Below are 22,052 nucleotides of genomic sequence, written 5' to 3'. Positions count from 1 at the left end.
TGATATTAAGGAAAATGTAAATGAAATATCAGGAATAATATTTGAAGGTAAGAAATTTTAATATTTAAAAAAAAAAAAAAAAAAAGCTGATCTGGATAATACTGGACATAGCTGTGATGCATTGTATAGATTATTTTTCCTTTATATTTCTATGCTCATAATGGTTGTTTACTTAGTGGTATGCCTTTCCCATCTTTGACTTTATTAGTTATAGAATCATAGGATCATTAAAGTTGGAAATGACCTCTAAGATCATCTGGTCCAACCATGTTCTACTACTCTTAGACATACAAGCCCTGTACATACAAGAAGGTACTATGAAGCTTTTACTTACTGTTCTAACTGTTTTCACAGAAGATTACTTTGAGTACATCTCACCTTAAACCAGAAAGAGATAGAATCTGGTGCAAGTTTAAATCCAATCAAAGTGAAACATATTGTTTCTGCTTCTGTTCAAATCCAAAATCACAAAATAATTACTCTACGTTCCTGCTAACATGCAGTCATTCTTGCCAGAAGAGATATACCTCTTGGCTCAAGACAATAGCTTTAAAGAAGCCCTCAGCTAATTGTTTGTGTTTTGTTGTTGTGCTTTTTTATTATTATTATTATTCATTTTTAAATGAAGATAACTTATAATATTTTGACAGCAACAAACTGAAACTCCAAATTAAACATTAGACTTAAACTCATGTCTACATAGTGTCTAGACCTTTACAACATATTATTTTTACAGCATCTTCCTTCTCTAATTTGGATTAATTGTTATTTGTTATGTTTTGCACTTTTTTAAGTTCTTCTTGTTTCAACAGAGCATCTTTTAATCAACCATTGTTGTATTAATAGATAAAATTATATCTCTGTTATTACTGACTGCCATTTGGAATCTGATCTTACAAATTGGTTTCTCATTGATTTTTCTAGTATGTTAATAAATCTGGAGTCTTAGAGGTATGAATAGACTCAGAATCTAATTCATTGCCTATGCAAAAAAGTCTTCAAATGTTATGGCTGGGTCAGAGTATTCTTCTAAGTATAGTACCTGTTGAAGAAAAGATGAAACATAATGGGTCATATGCCAATGATCACCAATTTACTATTTTCAGAAGACTTAGGTTTCCTGGTTTTGACCAAAATGACAGAATTAATCAACATTTCTAAAATAATTAGACTAAAATCTGTCAGTATTACATTCATTTGAAATGTCCCTGTTATTTTTTTTTTCTTTTTTTTTTTTTCTTTTGCTAATATAAAGCAGATTGATGTGATATTTAGAATAAAAGAATTTTAATAAAGCTATCTATGTAGGACATGGAATAATTACTTTTCAACTACTTGTATGTGACCAACTCAAAATCTTTCATCAATTGAGCTGTTATCTAGCAGGTAAAAATGTTCACTGTATGAAGCTTGGCATGTTATGTCAGATAGAATTTCTATGAAATTACCTCAAAAAATTTTACCCTAGCAGTAAAATCTGAAACAACAGTTTTCCTTAATTTTAATGAAATGCAAAAGAACATAACTACATGCAGAATTGCCCTTGATCTTACCAAATATTTTATGATAATATACAAGAGAAATATACCTCCTTCCCTACCCTTCACAACTGAATTCCACCTTGGAAAATGTTATTCTGATATCTACAATGTTTTATTTATAGAAACTGGGCAGGTGAAACTGCCCCTTCAGGGCAAAGGAAACCTGAAAATTAGTTATTTCACAGTAATCAAAGAGATGTGTGGACAATCCAGAAAATCTATTTTTTTGTAATGTTGTGAACTATTACCAATGATACACTGAGGTGTTATACACTTTCACCCTCCAGACATCCTTCAAACAGACAATGTTGCAGAAACATAGATATGATATCTATCATCTATGATGCTCAGTCTGGGTACAAAGCCTCTGGATTTTCGTAAATGTCTGGCATTACTCTAGTTTTCCTGTTTCCAAACACAGCCTAACCAAAATCTGTGCAACTGCTTTTATTTAACAAGAATAGCTATAGCATGTTTTGCACTATTTCTCAACTTACAAAGAATTGTCTTGCCAAGTCATGTATGGAGTTCTCTTAGTGTTATTACTTAACAATAATATGTTTTAGGAGTTTCTAAAAATTTAACTCCAGTTGTTTCTGAAAAGGGAATATATATGGTATATAAGCTCAGACAGATATTGTGTATTAGCTTCTTCTGCCTTGGAAGTTAGAAAAGATTCATATTCTATGATTCTCTATATTAATCTTATGAAATATATGTATATAATAATATTTATATGTGTTTATAATTTATCATGTTCTCTGAAAGTATGTGAAGTTTGTTGTCAACATTTTTTTAAGGCAGAGATGCATGTGTTACTATATATGTTTGATCAATTAATATGTTAATGTAAAAAAAAAAATTAAAATCTCTTTGTGTGCTCTTGGCATTTTTGAGGAAGCTAATCAAGCACAAATGCTGTCATGTTTCCACATTAATTTAAACATGCAACAATTGTAAGAGCCCCAGTTTACCAGGGTAACAGTGAGAAATTACCAGTTATGCCTTTATTTTCAAAAGAGAGCTTTATTTTGATTCCTTCTAGTTTTTACAGTTGTGATGAGACATAAAGTGTATGCCTGGTTTTAACAAGGACTAGTCTCCTGAAAATCAGGGCTATTAAACATATCTCAGGTCATACACCAGAAAATCATAACCAGCTTTAGAAAATGGAAGCCATCTTTCTTAGAAGAGTAAAAGAAAATAAAATGTGGTAGTGAGATTAGTTGAAAGATTAGAAAAAATGGTTCAAAATTAAATATAATTTATAAGAGATAAGAGTTTGAAATTGAAATTAACCATTTTTTACAACGAAGGTTTTATTTGTCAATACTAGAGATTACCTGTGTACTGATATACTTGAAGTTGGCAAAATAATTACCTTTTATGATATTGATTTTGTTTATTTTGAAATCCTTTTGTTACTTCTGTGTCTGTTTCTGGTTAAAATCTGTTTGGTTTGTTGCAGTACATGGCGTTTGGGAGGAATGGTCACCTTGGAGTCTGTGTTCATTCACATGTGGTCGAGGCCAAAGAACTAGGACAAGGTCATGTATACCTCCCCAGTATGGGGGAAGATCATGTGATGGACCTGAAACACAACATAAACCATGCAATATTGCACTCTGCCCTGGTGAGCTTATATAGCAACTTTTTGCTTTGTTACAGTGCATTTGATGTGGGTTGTTTGTGATTTCGTTCATTGTGTTTTGCATTCACACACACACAAATGGCATGCAAAGTGTGTAGGAAGGGTAATCTTGTTAATAATTCTGACTGTGGTGATCAAAAGGATATATCAGTATGATAACTGTTTGAGATACTGTACAAGCAGGCAATTCTTAATTCCTTCAAAATTCTCTCTCTGAAATGGCACTTATAAGAAACCTTGATTTAGGATGTCTCTTAGAGAACCAAAAGACAAGCAACTTTCTGAGTGTGGCTTAAAGGGAAACATTCAGAGGTTACATAGTTTGCATCTGCCATGTCTGCTTAGATTAAGTTCACTGGGACATTCATAATTATTTATTCACCACATACACATTAAAAAAAAATATGAGAAACTAAATTTTTAATTGCTATTAATTTATTGAAACTGGATATCATTTACATGTGTGCAGACAGAAGGCTGACACAAGCTATGACACTATTTGAACCCCATTTAATCCCTTATGGTAACAATTTTAAGTGCCTTAGTTCTGGGAGTTTAGTGATAAACATCTGCAAAAAACTACCCCTAAACAAGTAAACAATGTGTAGGTTTCAGGCTTTCATGTTAAACCTTTCATTCATGGGAATTAAAACTAATTAAAAAAAAAAAAAAAAAAAAAAGTTATTATTGCAAAATTGATTTTAAAATGTCTGTTCACAGGTTATGATTAATTATGAAAAAAATTACATATATATGGATATATACATATACTTACAAAAGGTTTTTCTTTAAAAGTCACCTTCTTTATGATTATAGAACCCATAGTTCAATACCTAGGAAGCTTAATACCTAGGAATGGAAAAAGTGTCAGGTAGCTATAATGTGGGAAGTTTCTTCCACAAGATCTGTCTGACAGTTATGTTTGCATTTGTGGTAGGCCTGTTGAATGTTCACAGTTAGCACTGCTGTGAATGGATTCCTCATGACTGGAGCTCTTCTGGAAAAGGGTTGATGGACATTTCATTAACAAATGGTTGTTTGATGATTTGGAAACAGAGAAGAAGGAAAACATGGGTGGAACTTAGCACCTCACAGAAATAAAACTTAAAAACAAAACAAAACAAAACAAAAAACTAAGCCCAAGCTTTGTTTTATTCTGGTCAGCAAAGAATACTCCAACTTTAGCTTTTAGTCTTGTATACAGCTGCAAAAATATGACTTAATCCAGTTTTTGGCCAAGTTGGCAGCCGTGCAATGTTATGTTTGCCTACACAAAAGTAATTAACATGATATATGAGCACGAAGCAGAACTGACAACACAAAAAATGCCAAATAGAAATAGCTGAAAAGAAATTAATGGATTCAGTTCACTTTGGTATTGAAAAACAAAACAAAACAAAACACACAAACAAAAAACACACAAAGATAGTGCACCTAATCTGTTAAAATAAAGGGTTATCTCAGAATTCCGGATTTGAACAGTGGCTTTCACCAGAGGAGATTGTATACTGGCTACATTTAAAGTAATAGTTTAAATCTTTGCTGAATGTGAAGATTTACTCCAATTTGAATGTTCAATTTTATAGAGGAATCTTCATGTTCAATTCGTTAGCCTTTTAGCAGTATTTCTGAAATAGAAAGCTCACACACTTTTTGCTCCTAAAGAAGGGAGAACTATGAAATGTATATGAGATGCCACAGAATGAGTTTTTTCCAAAGACACTATAATAATTGATTCAATCTTTCCTACCCTAAATAATACTATATAGTAATGAATAAAACTGAAGAGGGTGCATCGAAATGTAATTTCCATAATGTTTTCCTCTTCACATAAAGCCTTTATGATTAATGAATGCAACTAGTTTCCATGTTTGGAAAGATTTCATTTCTGCTGAATAAATTATCAGGGTACAGCTTCATAGCTTGAGAGGCATCTGCATTGAGAAGTGGTTCACAACCAGACATTACATAAAATCTTTAATGTAAAACTTGAAGGGAAAAAAAAATAATGAAAACCCTTCCTCCTTTCACAGTTCTCTAAGATCCTGGGAATTAGAGGTACAGATATTATCTCTGAATGGTAGAAATGCTTTATGATAATTTTTGGACAGCGGTAAAATAGTTCGCTTCTGTATTTCACTGAATATATGTACACCCATACAGACACAGTACCTTTAAAAAGAACTTTTAAAAGTTAAATCACTAAATTAAAGATCCTGTTTCCTCTTTAATTCTTAACTCCACCAACTTTGAAAGCTACTATCCCAACTGTCCTTCAGAAGAATCCTGAAATCAGGGATTGGCAAATGTAGCAAGAGAATTTACTCATTTTCAGCAATGATGCTTTTATGACAACAGTAATTATAAAACCATGTTTTCAAGGAATAGTATTAATCTAAATTATATTACAACCCAAATTTTGAGTTTATATTCATTAAATGCAGGTGCAATGATGATTTTAAAGTCAATAGAAATGTGGGATTCTGAATTAGTACAATCACTAATATCATTTCATAATGCTTACCCAATTTTAAGAACACTGTCTAGTCCCATTATCCATTATATACAATGTAAATTTTAACTTGTATGGGAACTTAATTGGTTTATATTTTCTATAATTTTGGTTTTAAATATTTTCATTTGCATCAATAAGATTGCTGATATATGAAATTAAACATAACATTTACGCATGGAAATATTATTCCAAACCAAAGTGTATGGGTTAATACAAACTACTAAATACAGAACTCATCTCTGTATCTATGTTGTTTAAACACTCATCTTGACAAATTCAGGAAGAATATTATTCAGTATGCAAACAAAGAAAGTAGATTTGATGACCAAGGCAGGCCATTTCTGATCTCCTACATTTTGTCTCAAAGACTGTTGAAGAACTGTGATGGTTTTCTAAGAAGGAAACTGAATAATAACAATAAATGCAATATTATAAATCTAAAGAACAGTCTTATGTCAGGCAATGTGGTAATTCTTGTTTTCCTTTTTCTATTCAGCTAACAGAACTAATTTTATAGTCAGGACAAAGAATCTTATAAGTTGACCTATGTAAATGATAGCTGCAGCTGTAAAGAATCACTTTTAAGGGCTCAGAGCTTACAAGACAGGTCTCCACTTTGACCTAAAAAGACAAGTCTCCTAAATAATACTTCGTTTTAAAGAAAAAGAAAACTACACAGTTTTTCAAACATTGTGGTATGTGAGCAAAGTCATAATTTGCCCTTTGTTACATCTGTGTAAAATCTGAGATGAAAAAGAAGAGATAAGATAAAAAGGAAAGAGAAAAAAAATAGTTTAAAATTATTTTAAAGTAGTTTGTAACAAGAACTTCTGTATTTGCTTGCTATAAGAAGTCAACCTCTTTGGGCTCAGCCCAAATCTCTTTGGCATCAGCCCAAAGAGACGTGTTCATACCCATACCCTAGAACAAACCCACAAGGCCTAGCGTGGTTTTGGTGGTAACTCTACTGTGTCTATCTCTTTTGTGCCTCCTGTGGCAGTGGATGGACAGTGGCAGGAGTGGAGCCCGTGGAGCCAGTGCTCGGTGACGTGCTCCAATGGCACCCAGCAGCGAAGCCGTCAGTGCACAGCTGCGGCCCACGGCGGATCCGAGTGCAGGGGACCATGGGCTGAGAGCCGGGAGTGCTATAACCCTGAGTGCACTGGTAAGTATCCACCTGACCAATGTCTGGAGGAGGAAGTGAAGGGTTGGGCCTGTCTGCTGCTCTGAGTGGAGCTGCTGGCACACGGGCACGTACTTAGTCCACCACAGGCCCCAGTGGGCTGTGGAGGACAGAGCAGCCTCCCCAGAGCAAATCTGGGGCCTGTCTCCCTTTTAATTTGATGAGCCACCCGGAGACAAAAAGGCTGCATCTGCAAAAGGCTGCATGGCAAGGGTTGCATGCCTGCTTTTCAGTTTTATTGCCATTTAAAGGACATGCAAAAAATAAGGAATTGTTTGAGGACTAAAATATTTAGTATTTAATTAGAAAATTAATGTGTATGAAATGATTCTCTCTTACTCTGAGACTGTTTCATGATCCTCTGACAGTATAAGACCAGAATTCCACAGTGGGTAAATTAAATTTATACATACTCTTAGGCCTCATTCAACATGCCAGAGCATGTAAAGTCCTGGTTCTAAAATATCACATGCAAGAATGTATTTATTTACTTTTTTAAATGATGCTTACGTACATTGCATATCATTATTTGCACCCCTACAATAGCACTGTAAAACTGCATATAAAAATATGCAAAAGTGACTGTGTGCTGTGTGTTCTGCAACTAACTCGATGTTAAAACTCACCAACTCACCAGCCTATTTTTGTTTGTTTGTTTGTTTTTTAACCTTGAGATGCAAGTCATTTAAACAAGCCCATATTTAGGAAAGAAGTAGAGACTTCCCCCAGCTTTAGAGGTTCCATGGCCAGTATCTTCCACTTGTCACTGCTAGTTACACAAATGCATCTAATCTACTGGGGGCTTTCTTCTCTTACCTAAGTAAAGAATAACCTATATGTCATCCTTTAGTACTGTTATTATGTCATCACTGTAATTATATTTTTCCCAATAGCAAATGGCCAGTGGAACCAGTGGGGCCACTGGAGTGGATGTTCCAAGTCCTGCGACGGTGGCTGGGAGAGGAGAATAAGGATCTGTCAAGGGGCTGCTGTGACTGGGCAGCAATGCGAGGGAACTGGAGAGGAAGTTAGACGGTGCAGTGAACAGAGGTGTCCTGGTGAGAAGCAGATATAATCACTGTTATTATCTACACTGCAATATGGCTTACTTTAACAGTCACCTTTAGGAGAAACAAGATCAACATCCGTAAAGCAGTAGTCCTAAAGAGCCATATCTGACCTTGCTTTAGACAAGTCACTGTTGTTTTTCTCAGTAGAGTTGTGGTTATGTAGCAGGGTTTAAACTAGTCCAATTGAATATATGAGCAATGCCTCATGTTTGAAATAAATCAAAATGCCGTATTATAGAAATATATCAGAAAAATATTTCATTGCCAAGGTATATCTACATTGGTAGAAATAAGTTGCTACAGAAATTATCTCTGAATATACTGTTTCTAAGAATATTAGTCCTTTTTTTGTAAATTGTGGAATTATTTTTATGCAGTGTACAAGATGGCCTTGATGTTATACATTTGGGGTAAATTCCAGTGCAGTAAAGAAAAGCAGTGAACCTTACTATAATGTATAGAATGAATGAATATATGTGACACTTAATTAAAAAAAAAAAGATTTAAAAAGAATAAAAATAAATATATATTTCCTCCTTTAATATAATGCTTAAATTTATTTATTTGCAGCACTTTTTACTTAGTCCTCACAATAGATTTAAGTCTTTCTAAGTGACAGATAATTAAAGTGCATTTTTTAGCTCTTTCAGAGGTGAACATATGTGAAGAGACGTCCTAGAGAAAAAGAGAGCCCTGGAATAAGATAACAAAATAAGGTGCAAGTAGTAAGGTGTAGGATGATTTAGTCATTCACTTGGGAAAATCTGTTCTCTGAACTTCAGGCCAGGACACTTCAAAATTAATCTAGCAATCTCACTGACTACGGGAAAACTCCGCTTCATATTTTGATGACTCTGTGCTAGGGACAAAAAGACCTAAATAGCGGAGATACTTTCAGTCAGTAAATAGGAAATATATCTGATGTGAATTTTATGATATTGAGTTCAGGTTTTCATAGGCAGCATGCTTATCCCTTGGCAGCCATCAAAGAACAGTTTTCAAGATAGTTGCAACATAGTAGTACAACGAATTTCATTGCATCTGAAAAACAGTAAAAGGACTACTTATAAAATTGCAATACTAGACTGGAAAAGTTTACCAATTTTAACTTTTCCAATGGTCTCTTTAATTTTAGTACATTATTTGAAAAGTAGGACGAAACAGAATCAGTACTGGGTTCCTAAATAAATTAAAATTTCCGTAGCAAATAATTTACTTGGTAAATGTAGACTTTCCTCTATGAAAGCACCACATTAAGAGAAGGTTAATGGGAATGTTCTCAATAAACAGACATTCAGATAAACAAGCTTCTGCTTATAAAACCACTCCTGAAATGTTTTGTCTTTATATATTTCAAAGTAAAACCACATTGCTGCAATTTTAAAAGGTTGCCACCTGCTGTTAATAGAATATTTTACAAATGTCTTTGTAAGTCAAATGCACACAGAACATTGTTTTCCATTTGCACTATGTATTTATTAACTTGATTAATTCCACATTAGAATCAGTATGCTTATAGAAACCATAGTAATCTTTTAACAGGTTATACTTGTGCAGAAGATTATACATGAATAACAGATATGTTTGTTTCTAGAGTGAAGTTTCCTAAAGAATCTCAGATTTAAATGTAGACAGTGGATAATTTACCAAAACTTTGCATTACTAAAAATAAAATGATAGATTTATTTTTAATAAACACCCAGCAAAATTGAAAAATACTGTACAGAAATAATAAAAAGATATTTTTGTCTAAATCATTGAGAAACATGAGAGACTGTAACATTAATTTTTTTTATATATTAACATTGGTTTACTGTAAGTTTAAGACCAGATCCTCAGTTCTGAAGATGTGCATAACATATTTGTTAAGTGGATGAAGCTGTACTAGTTTGTATCACCCAGATTTCTAGACTTACAGAAGATGAAATTATATATTGCTGACTTATAAGCAAAAGGAGAATAAGACCATTTTCTATTATGCAGGCTGTTGTTAATAAGGTACTTTGCAAACAGAGAGGTTCACTTGACTGACTGAAAATATTGACTGGACTTATTTGAGATTTGCATCATGTGAATGTTATTCAGGATCTTCAAGTCTATCAGTAAGCCTCTCCAACTGGTTCTTGCAGGAGCTGATTTACATCAGATATTCCTAGAAGCTGAATATAATCAGCACTACGAAAGGCAGGCTCAGAACTATTATCTGAAAGTAGGTTTCTCAATTTACTTGGCTTCTAGACAGAAATTATCTTTCTTTGTGATTTATTTCTATAAACAATTAGTAATTTCAAAACTACAGATGTTTTCTACTACCGTATAATATACTGGGAACAAAAGATCTGCTTATACTTTGGCTTCAGTCATTGCTCCTTTATTAAAACCCAAGCTAAACTCCTAACAGGTCAGCAGCGTTAAGGATTCAAGGGATCCTTTTATGAAGGATAACTTCAGAAAATTGTAAACAAATATGAAAAAGGAAAAAAAAATACTGAATTTCTTAGGCAGCTAGTTGAGCAGGAGTCATTGTGGAAAACTTATGACCAAACAATAGCTTTTGAAATAACTGGTTTGTTTTTTATGCACAGCAGTCCTTGATGCAAAAACAAAGTGTTGAGAGAGACAGAGCACAGCAGAGTCAACCAGGGTCCAGGCAAACTTGTTTGCCTGGGCTCGTTGACATATTATCCAAGTTCTGACTTGCTTCTGCAGTTCTCTTCACATAATTCTGTGTTTTGGAAATGGTTTTTACTTTGAACACAACACAGAGGTACACAGTCATCTCTGGAAGTAGGCTCAAATTAAAACGAGTTTTGAAAAGTGTCACGCAAAAGAATACAAGTACTAACCTTCAACAGATAGATGGAAAACTTCTGATATTACCTGTAACTTGCTGACATAAAACAGAGAACACGATATATATAAAAGTGTGTATATATGCATGTATACACATCTTTTCAGGAGGAAACAAAACAAAACAAAACAAAACAAAACAAACAAACAAGAAACACAACCAAGCAGTATTTGTAAGGAAGTAAGATTTTTAGTTCTGAGAATCAGCCTTAGCAAGTGTTCTTAGTCATTTCTGTCTGAAATGGCCAGAGCTGCATGATAAGCATACTTACCAAAGGTCTCTAAATTTTTTCATATTTATGTAATTTATAATATTAATTCTGCATTATGTTAATCACAAATTCTCCAAGTCAGAATACTTCTTTTGTTTATAGGTCATAATAGGATAGTAATCACATTTATAACCAGGTGGCACATGTTTCTCAAAGTCTGGCTTTTTCCATTGTAACACTGCTCGTGCACCCACTTTTGGGGCATGTCTGAAGCAGTGTTAGTATTCTAGATTAAGAATATAACCAAATTTCTTTGGGTTTTGCCATTAATAGATAACCTGCGTTTTTAGCAGCACAATCTGTCTTGATTTCAGGAATGCTGATGGTGAGGCAAATTTAGCAGGCAACTTTTATGCCCAAGTGTGATTCATATTAACATTACCGAACCATCTGCAAGGTATTCTTTATCATCTGCAAAGAGAGGGTACCGCTCCATTTCCTCCCTCACCTCACTCTTCTGGGCAAAGAGCAAAAAAGTGCGAAGTGTAAAAAAGGAAAGAGGGTGTGTGCAATTTTTATGGTGTGTGCAATTGGATGGGTAAAATCTGGAGTCTGTTCCTGCATCAGATAGAGTTTTCGCATGTAACCATAGGAAAATAATTGAATTGTTTCATTCCTTACCATCACTCCATCTGTAAAATAATAATGATAGCAGTTCCTTTAGAAGTTAGAATTTTCCTGAAATAAATATAATAATACTTCTAAATAACTCATGATTTTTATGATTTTTCTCTTCTGAATTTGGAATGTTTTCACTAATTGGTATTTGTCGGTGCTTTAAGTTGTAAGATGACATCAGCCAGACATTTGCTGTGTTGATCTAATTCACTCAAAAATTATAAACTGGGAATGTACAGTAAAAATACAGATAATATTGCAATAACCAATAAAAGTTAATTTTGTTTTATAGCCACTCATCCCCACATTATTGATTTACTTGCTTAATTACCAAATTGTAAAGAAACGTATTTCAAGGATATAGCCTGCTTTTTGGACTTCAGAATGTACAGTTCTCATTTTTTGCCCTTAGCACACGTAATGTTTAAACTGTGGTTTCAGAACTTATTCTTTCAGACACAGTTTAAGGTTCAGAAAAATCTGTAGAAATTTCTGTGTAAGATAAACATCACAGCTTATACCCATCTAATTGTCAGCTTCTTATAGATGCTTGGTATTATTGACCAAAATAGAACAATAAAGAGATTCAAACCCATTAATATTGCAGTCACCATCCAAAGAACGTTGAAGAGAGTAAAGGCACAGACTATGAAATAAATACCATTACAAAGACAGTTATTATACAAAAATCAATGCTATTTGTTTATATGTTTCATTCTTAAAATGAAAGCAAAAGATGGTAATATATACACCTCAGGAAGAATTAGGGCAAGATGGAAGACTTACTTTTCTGAGAAAAAAAAAATCTGTTTTACATTAATATTAATATTTATATTATATTCTCATTTGTAAATGGCAGCACCTTATGAAATATGTCCTGAGGATTATTTGATGTCAATGGTGTGGAAAAGGACACCAGCTGGGGACATGGCATTCAATCGATGTCCTCTCAATGCCACAGGTACAGTATTACTTTGAAATTACATGATAATAATAAAAAGAGAAAAATCTTTTGCATTTTATTCTAGAAATAATCACTAGACTCATACATATGTATACATGTGTACATATATATATGAATATACATATAGCCTACATGTTTACATATCCATGTGCATGTAGCATATACATGTACCTATAATATACTTTGTCTCATAGTATACATTTAAGAATGGGTTTGTGATGTGTATGTATGCTTATATGTACACACATGCATATATGTTTGTCTATATGCATTGTAGATAGAGAGAGAAAGCTGACAAATCAATTTGATAGGACCTATCAGTCAAACTGATGAAAATGAAGCAAAACATAAACATCTTTTTAATTAAAAAGCAATGCTAAAATCCCAGCAAGTGAACACTGAAATGTTTTTCAGAATCTTGTACTACTCTATATGCAGATGATCATTGAATGAAATTGTTTCTGTGTATCCTTTTAAAATAGCATGGAATGTAGTTTAAATATGCTTCATTCTTTTCAATTAGTCTCACATATATAAATATTTTCTGTCTTTTTTGTGACTTACAGGCACCACTAGCAGACGCTGCTCTCTCAGTGTTCATGGAGTGGCCTTCTGGGAACATCCAAGCTTTGCTAGATGCATATCAAATGAGTACAGACACTTGCAGCATTCAGTAGGTGCAAAGCCAGCTTTAGTACTTGCTCTGTTTATTCATTACTAATCGTTCATGTGAAAACAAGCTTACCTATTTACTCTCAAGTCAGATTTCTGATGAGAAATGCCAGGAGCAAAACAGACCTAAGAAAATCATTTCTATTCATATTTCATATAATTTTGATCTTATATATTCCTCGTGCTTGAGTGAAAGAAGTTTTATCTTACTGTAGAAATGGAGAAATGATTCAGACTCCTTTCTTCCATGCCCACTGTGTGAAACTTTTATAGGGGTTAGAAGGTAAGACATATTTTGGTTTATTAGAAAATGAGATGTGAATAAATGAGATTTACTGGAAGAGTGACCCACTGAGTAAAAAGTACCTTGAATTCTGTAATTGCACACAAGGAAGTCAGAAACGATATTTCTTCCTGCTATTGAATTTAGAAATTCACCTTCAAATTTAACAAAGAAAAATGATTGCAGGGTGAAGCTATTGCAATGTCTTGGAAAAAGTAAAGTAAATCTAGATAAAGAATTTTATTTTTTTTCAGCATGCTTAACAAAAATTTTCTTTGCAAAGCATATGTTACAGACACTTAAATATACTATATCTATTATATACACTTATGTATGTTAAGAAGCAGAGGAACAGCACAAAGCTGCACCAGGGGAGGTTCGGATTGGACATTAGGAAAAATTTCTTTACTGTAGTCAAACACCAGAACTGGCTTCCTAAAGAGGTGGTTGATGCATGCCTGTCAATGTTCAAGAGCTATTTGGATAATGCCTTCATTAATATGCTTTAATTTTTGATTAGCCCTGAAGTGGACAGTTGGAATAGATGAAGGTCCCTTGCATAGGAACTGTTGTATATACTGCCTAAATATGCTTTTATTTATGTATGTAATATATTGCATATACTACATTATAAATATACTACTATGGTATATGCAAGGTTAAAATAGAATTGCTACATTCTATTTCCACAAATGAGCATTCAGCCAGGTTAATGTTTTGGTGGGAAGAACGCCTTTGAAAATTGTCATGGACAGTGACTTTTGCTTGCATCATATATTTTCTGACATTCTTATATACTCTGACTCCTTTTCCAAAGGCCACTGCTCCATTAGTCATTCAGCAGAAGGGCATTAATACAGCTATGTGCTTCATAACTTCCTAGTCTCATCCAAGTGCAACATTTGAGTGCCATGTTTAAATACCTTTGTTGGCTTGAAAAGAAGCAATGTTGTTATTCCTCAAATCTGTCTTGCCACTTGGAGATTGTCATGAATTTCCTTTAGTTGCACTTCTGTTTCAGTAGATTTTATATTATATTAGACTTTATTGACTCCCAGGATTGTTTCAAACATTATTTTTAAAATAACACAGAATAAAGTTCTAAGGCAATTTTCTCCACAGCAAGCACTGCAAAGAAACTTATATTTTGCTGTCTGCATGTTGCTCTATCCTTTTAGAGTTCACACTAGGAAAAAAAAAAAATAATAATTAAATGGCTGCATATATTTTGGTTTTGATATTTTTTGACATTTTATTCTTTCATGACAGCTGCATATAGCTTGTCTATACATAGTCTTATATATGGGCATTGACAGAAATACATTTGTATGTCATTTGCTTAGAAGGTGTATGTTTGTACATAATGTAATAAAGGTAATGTCTGCAGGTAATATATATATACACTTTTGAAAAATAATGATATATTGCAGAAAAAAATATATCACATTTTGCAATTGAAAAATTGAAATTTAATATTTCTTTTTGAGCTGGTATTTAAAAGCAAATTATTTCTTACTTTTTTTTTATTTATTCCTTGTTATTTTTATATTTAAATCTTCAGAAATATTTTAAAGGATGTATTTATCTTAACATGGCTGAATTTCCTTTTGGAGTTTTCCTCTGTTCTTACCATTTTAGGTTTCACATCCACATTTATTCACAGCATTGATCCTCATTCCACTGATTCTTTATTGATATTCAGCCTTTATTTTATGTGGTGTTGGTAGAAGTCATTCATAAACAACACAACCAGTGGGAAATACTTTTTCATGTTATTTAGTGGTATGACTTACCTGGCTGACTTTTGATGATGCATTGATGTTTTCTGAAGAGCTGCAAGTCTGCCTGACAGAAAGAGGTCATTGTTGAACAATTGAAGGCATCCATATCAGATTTATCTATTCTTCTATATTTCCTTTTTCAAAATATTAAATATGATTAGACCACACTGTGAAATAATCTTTTGCCAAAGAACATTTAAAAATAACTAAAGCTTCTTTAAAGTTATGCAAGCATCTAAAAACCATCTTATTGCTGTACAACATGTCAGACTAGTTTATATGCATACAAATTAAAGGAGAAAATTTGATTTTTTTACACCTGGGAGTTGCTCACAAAGAAAATCTGCTTGTCTTACATCTTGTTGCTTCTCAAAGTGAACAACATAACTTATTTAAAGAATCATAGAAAAATGAGGCAAAGACTTATAAGGTCATTGGCCTGCAATGTAGGCTTGTCCCCCCACGATACATATGTCAGCTCTACAAATCCCTGAAAATAGATCTTTATAAGGAACCTGCTGACAGACGGTGTTGCTATAATAAATACATGTGCTTATGAAAGCATTTATGAGATGCTTCAGTGTGCTTAACTTACAATAATGTTATTTTCTAACTTAGAACAGGTACGATGGGGGGGTGTCACAGTTTTGTGCATGTTCCTATGAGTCTGAGATGAAAAACTTTCATTTCTTATCTGAAATGCATAAAATAGTAATGGGTGTATAGTCTTCAAATATGGTATTTATAAAGTTGATTTAAAGCAGCTGATGTACATAACACACTGACAATACATAATGTGTTAAAAGCATACCCACCTGGAGGAATACAGAGATCTTTTTGCCCTCCAAACACACCACATAGGATCCAGAACCAGCCCAAAAGTCACAGAGCTGAACTGTGCCCAAGCAAATGCTCTTTTATGAAAAGCATATCATATACTGGGATCCAAAGTACACAGATTCTGGACTGGAAACTTACAATTATACTAGTAAATAAGTGTCCAAGCGTTAACATAAGCATTAACATAATCCATGCAGTCATCTGCACTGTTTAATTGTTTATCTGTTAGCATATTCCCTGTCATGATTTAAGACCATACCAGCAAGCACTCTTCCACACAACAACTAACATCATTTACAAGACAGCATGGCAGAGAGACCATTCCCAGCAGGTAATAATCCCATCTTTCTCTTGGAGAATGAAAGGAAAGAGAATTTAGCTTGAGGGATACAAGCTGGCTTCACTCATTGGCCTCAGTTCTAGACAGTATCCCTGAGGCTTTTTTTTATCTACTTTTATTTATTATTTACAGTAAAAAACATGTTATATTTTGCCAGTTTGGACTGAAGGCAGAGAATTTCAGAGCTTCATGTATTCATCAGTAAGACTGATGGAGTACTGTATGCAGTTATAGGCTCCCCAGTACAGAGAGTCATGCACATTCTGGAGAGAGTCTAATGAAGGGCCACGAAAATGATTAAGGGACTGGAGACAGTGGACACAAACTGCACCACAGGAGGTTGTGTCTGAATGTCATTAGACACTTCTTTACTGTGCAAGTGACTAAGCACTGGCACAGGTTATCCAGAGAAGTTGTGGATTCTCCATTTTTGGAGATCTTCAAAAGCCGACTGGACATGGTTCTGGGCAAGAGATTTTAAGCAGTGAGATTGGATCACAGAATCACAGAATGACCAAGGTTGGAAGGGACCTCTGAAGATCATCTAATCTAACCCCCCTGCCAAACAGGATCACCCAGAGCACATTGTACAGGATGGAATCCAGACTGGCTTTGAATATCTCCAGAGAAGGAGACTCCACAACCTCTCTGGGCAACATGTTCCAGGCCTCTGTCACCTTCACAATAAAGAAATGCCCTCTCATAGCCAGCTGGAACCTCCCGTGCTTCAGTTTGTGCCTGTTGCCTCTCATCCTGTCACTGGGCACAACTGAAATGAGATCTGTTCCATCCTCTTGACATGCTCCCCTCATATATTTATACACATTGGTGAGGTCTACCTTCAGCCTTCTCTTTTCCAGACTAAACATGCTCAGTTCTCTCAGCCTGTCTTCACACAACAGTGCTCCAGTCCTCTCATCATCTTCTCAGCCCTCCTCTGAACTTGCTCCAGTAGTTCTATGTCCCTCTTGTACCATGGAGCCCAGAACTGGACACAATACTCCAGGTGTGGCCTCACCAGGGCTGAGTAGAGGGGGAGGATCACCTTCCTTGACCTGCTGGCAACATGCAGCCCAGGATACCGTTTGCCTTCTTGGCCACAAAGGCACATTGCTGACTCATGATCAGCCTGCTCTACACCAGGACTCCCGGGTCCCTCTCTGCAGAGCTGTTCTCCAGAAGGTCATATCCCAGCTTGTACTGGTGCTTGGGGTTATTCCTCCCTAGGTGCAGGACCCTGCACTTGCCCTTGTTGAACTTCATGAGGTTCCTCTCAGCACAACCCTCCAGCTTGTTTAGGTCCCTCTAAATGGCAGCACAGCTGTCTAGAGTATCAGCCACTCCTCTGAGCTTTGTACCATCAGCAAACTTGCTGGTGGTGCACTCTGTTCCATTGTCCAGGTCATAGATGGATAAGTTGAACAACGCTGGACCCAGTACTGATCCCTGGGGGACACTACAAGCTACAGGCCTCCAACTAGACTCCACACCACTAAGCACAACACTCTGAGCTCTGCCATCCAGCCAATTATCAATCCATGTCACTGTCCACTCATCAGGGCCATACTTCCTGAGCTTGCTTATGAGGATGTTATGGGAGACAATGTCAAAAGCCTTGCTGAAGTCAAGGTAGACCACATCCATCACTTTCCCTTCATCTACGCAGTTAGTCATCTCATCATAGAAGGATATCAGATTGGATAAACATGATTTCCCCTTGGTGAATCTATGCTGACTATTCCTGATTACCTTCTTATCCTTCAGGTGCTTGGAGACAACCTCCAGGATGAGCTTCTCCATCACCTTTCCAGGGATGGAGATGAGGCTGACTGGCCTGTAGTAGCCTGGGTCCTCCTTCTTGCACTTTTTGAAGACTGGCATGATACTGGCTCTCTTCCACTCCTCAGGCACCTCTCCAGTTCTCCATAACATTTCAGTGACAGAAAGTAGCCTAGCAATAACATTGTCCAGCTCCCTCAGCATTCATGGGTGTATTCCATTGGGGCCCATGGATTTGTGGATGTCAGGTTTGCTTAGCTGATCTTTGACCTGATCTTCTTCAACCAAGGGAAAGTCCTCCTTTCTCTAGATTTCCTCTCTTGTCTCCAGGGATTCCTGAGGGCTGAGCTTATCAGTAAAGTCTGAAGCAAAAAAGGCGTTCAGCAACTCCACTTTCTCTGTATCCTTTTGTCACCTCTCATTCAACAGCAGGCTGACATTTTCCCCAGTCTTCCTTTTTTGTACTGATGTATTTGAAGAAGCCCTTCTTGTTGTCCTTGACATCCCTTTCCAGATTTAATTCCCACTGGGCCTTGACCTTCCTTGCCACATCCCTGCATACTCTGACAGTGTCTTTGTATTCCTCCCAAGTGGCCTGTCCCTTTTTTCACATGCTGTAAACTTAGTTCTTCTGTCTGAGCTTTTCCAGGAGCTCTCTGCTCATCCATGCATGTCTCCTTCCCCTTTTGCTTGCCTTCTTACTCATAAGGATGACCCCATCTTGAGCTTGGAGGAAGTGATGATTGAATACTGACCAACTATCTTGGACCCCCCTTATTTCCAGGGCCCTAACCCATGGCATTCTTCCAAGTAGGTCCCTTAAGAGGCCAAAGTCTGATCTCCTGAAGTCTAGGGTTGCAGTTTAATTTTCGCCCTGCTTCCTCCTCACAAGATCCTGAACTCCACTATGTCATGGTCACTGCAGCCAAGGCTGCTTTTGACCCTCATATCTCCAACTAGTCCTTCCTCATTTGTTAGTACAAGGTCCAGCAGCACACCTCTCTTTGTTGGCTTCTCTACCACCTGTGTCAAAAAGTTATCATCAATACACTGCAGGAACCTCCTGGACTGTTTGTGCCTAGCTGTGTGTTCTTCCCAGCAGATATCAGGGTGGTTGAAGTCCCCCCTGAGAACCAGCCTTATGACTGAGAAACTACTTGGAGCTATCTGAAGAAGGCTTCATCTACCTCCTCTTCCTGATCAGGTGGCCTGTACACCCACAACAGTGTCAGCCACAGTAGCCTGCCCTTTACTTCTTACCCATAAGCTCTCAACTCACTCTTCATTCACCCCTAGATGACCTCCAGAGGTCCCTTCCAACCTTAACCATTCTATGATTCTGTGATTCTGTGACTGTGATTTATTTGCTTGCTCATCCAAAATTATGACTCTAGTGACTTCTATGATTCCAGTGGGATTAGCAATTCACACAAGGCAAAAATTCTATAACAGTAAATTCATAGTTTGTTACTCTAGCATCAATATGATTTTTACTTTCTTTCTAAAGATAGCATTTTTTCTACAAATGTTAACAAAGCTTTTCACTGTATTTCCACATTGAGCCATAATTCTATACTATATCACATAGAATTTTACCACATTACCACAGGTGATTAACGCTATAAGATCATTTCCTTAGTACATAAATACATATATGTACTCAAGTTGAACCAGGAGAGGTTTAAATTAGAAATTATGAGACATTTCTTCTCAGAAAGAGTGGTCAGGCATTGGAACAGGTTACCCAGAGAGGTGGTGGAGTCACCGTCCCTTGGGGTGTTGAAGGAAAGGCTGGATGTGGTGTTTAGGGACGTTTTAGTGGCTGACATTGGTAGTAGGGGGTTGGTTGGACCAGATGATGCTGAAGGTCTCTTCCAACCTTAATAATTCTATGATTCTATGATTTTATGATGCTGTATATAGCTACGGTATGTTCACTGTCTCATACAGTAAAATTTGTGTATTTTTTTATTTTTTTTCTGTTACTCACCTGGAAGTGATATAGAACAGATTTCAATCCTTAACAAGCAGTATTAAAGTAGCAGAAACCCACCCATGCTGCATGTTCTTCATCTTGAATTGAGACTTTTATGGAAACTAATATGGTAGCTATGCAAATCACAGAGAAATGGCACCATATTTTCATCTCAAAATCCATTTGGAAGTCTATTTGCAAAACATGATGTGTCAGTAAATTTAAAAATATATTCATAATACTAAAGATAATATACTTCGTTCTGCCTGTGTGCCAGGCAGAATTACTCTTCTACTCAAGACAGACATGTACTGGCACTTCAGATGCGTAAGAAGGAAGGGCTTTCCACTGTTCAAATTAAATTGCCTACGTATCTTTCTTTGAAACATATATCAATATTTGTGCTGGGTTTGGCTGAGGTAGAGCTAATTTTCTTTGTATTACCTAATATGCTTCTATCTTTTGGATTTGTAATGAAAATAGCATTGGTAACATTAATGTTTTAGCTGTTTTTGAGCAGTGCTTACACAAAGTTTTTTGTTTGTTTGTTTGTTTGTTTGTTTTTCTGTTTCTGAGAAAGCTGGGGTTGAGGGCGTACAAAAAACTAGGAGTGGACAGAACAGCTGACCCAAAGTGACCAAAGGGATATTCCATATCATATGATACTGTGCTCTACAATAAAAACTTTGGGGAAAGTTTGCTAGGGTTGCTGCTGCTCGGGACAGGTTAAGCACTGGCAGCTGGTGATGAGCAGTTACATTTTGCATCTCTTGTTTTTCTTAGTTTTGTTTCTCTTTGTTTCTTTTTTCATTTTTTTTTCCTATTAAACTGTCTTTTTCTCAAGCCATGAGTTTTCTCAGTTTTATCCTTCTGTTTCTCAGAAACTTAGAGGTGCGTTAAACACTTAGTACACCATTACAACAGTTTCAGAGTAATTAAAAATCTTTAATTAATACGTATCCTCAGCATATACTTGAGATCAGGCTCGACTACACCTCCGTTTTTTTTTGTTGTTGTTGATGAGGAACTGAGGGAGACCAGTTAGGCAGAAAATAAATATTTCTGTACTTCCAAATTAATGTCTACCCACTGTTCCTTCTTAATGTTTGTATCTCTTCATATCATATCACAGAAAATCCCTGGTATGTTAAAAATATAACTACAGGACCTCTGAAGAGAATATGGAACATGATGAAACAGTGCAGGGGAATGGTTTAGCTTGTGGTGTGGTGACTGGCAGTTAGTTTGCATATTTGGAGGGCATGGTGTCCACCATTCATGTTACTTGAACTAAAAACAGTTAAGAGGATGAAGAACCTAAGCTATGCCACAAATGTGCTCTTGTACTTTTGTTAGTTATTTTATCTTGTGTACTGTGCAATACAGGTCCCTTTTAAAACTTGGGATGATAATTATAATTTTGAATAACAAAATCAATTAGTCATGAATAATTTATCCAACATTTGGTACAAATCAGTCATCAAATGAATTCAACAAATATTGTTTGACTAGCTTATACAGCTGGTTGACTAATATGAACAACTATCCACTGAACAAATTAATGGACAAAAACATCCAATAACCTCATGGGGAGGTTATTGTACCCCTCTGCTCTGCCCTCATGAAAAAGACATGGACTTGTTAGAGCAGGTCCAAAGGAGGGCCATGGAGATGATCAGAAGGCTCGAGCACCTCTCCCCCATGAAGAAAGAGAGTTG

The 22,052-nt window shown here is 35.7% G+C and overlaps 1 protein-coding gene across 7 annotated transcripts in view; it reads left to right on the top strand.

Moving 5' to 3' along the window:
* ADGRB3 (adhesion G protein-coupled receptor B3) overlaps positions 1-22,052 on the top strand; it is a 463,233-nt gene that overhangs the window by 202,156 nt on the left and 239,025 nt on the right. For 6 of the 7 annotated variants that reach the window (XM_084515008.1, XM_084515007.1, XM_084515006.1 and 3 more), the window contains 5 exons: positions 3,010-3,174; positions 6,708-6,872; positions 7,784-7,948; positions 12,560-12,661; positions 13,231-13,337. In XM_084515008.1, the coding sequence (XP_084371134.1) occupies positions 3,010-3,174; positions 6,708-6,872; positions 7,784-7,948; positions 12,560-12,661; positions 13,231-13,337 (704 nt within the window). The remainder of the gene's footprint in view (positions 1-3,009; positions 3,175-6,707; positions 6,873-7,783; positions 7,949-12,559; positions 12,662-13,230; positions 13,338-22,052) is intronic. The other variant, XM_084515009.1, reaches the window with a different exon arrangement.

This window comes from Aythya ferina, assembly GCF_964211825.1.
Source record: "Aythya ferina genome assembly, chromosome: 3".
NCBI lineage: Eukaryota > Metazoa > Chordata > Aves > Anseriformes > Anatidae > Aythya > Aythya ferina.
Note: the sequence above shows the minus strand (reverse complement) of the source record. Positions and strands in the feature narration are given on the sequence as shown.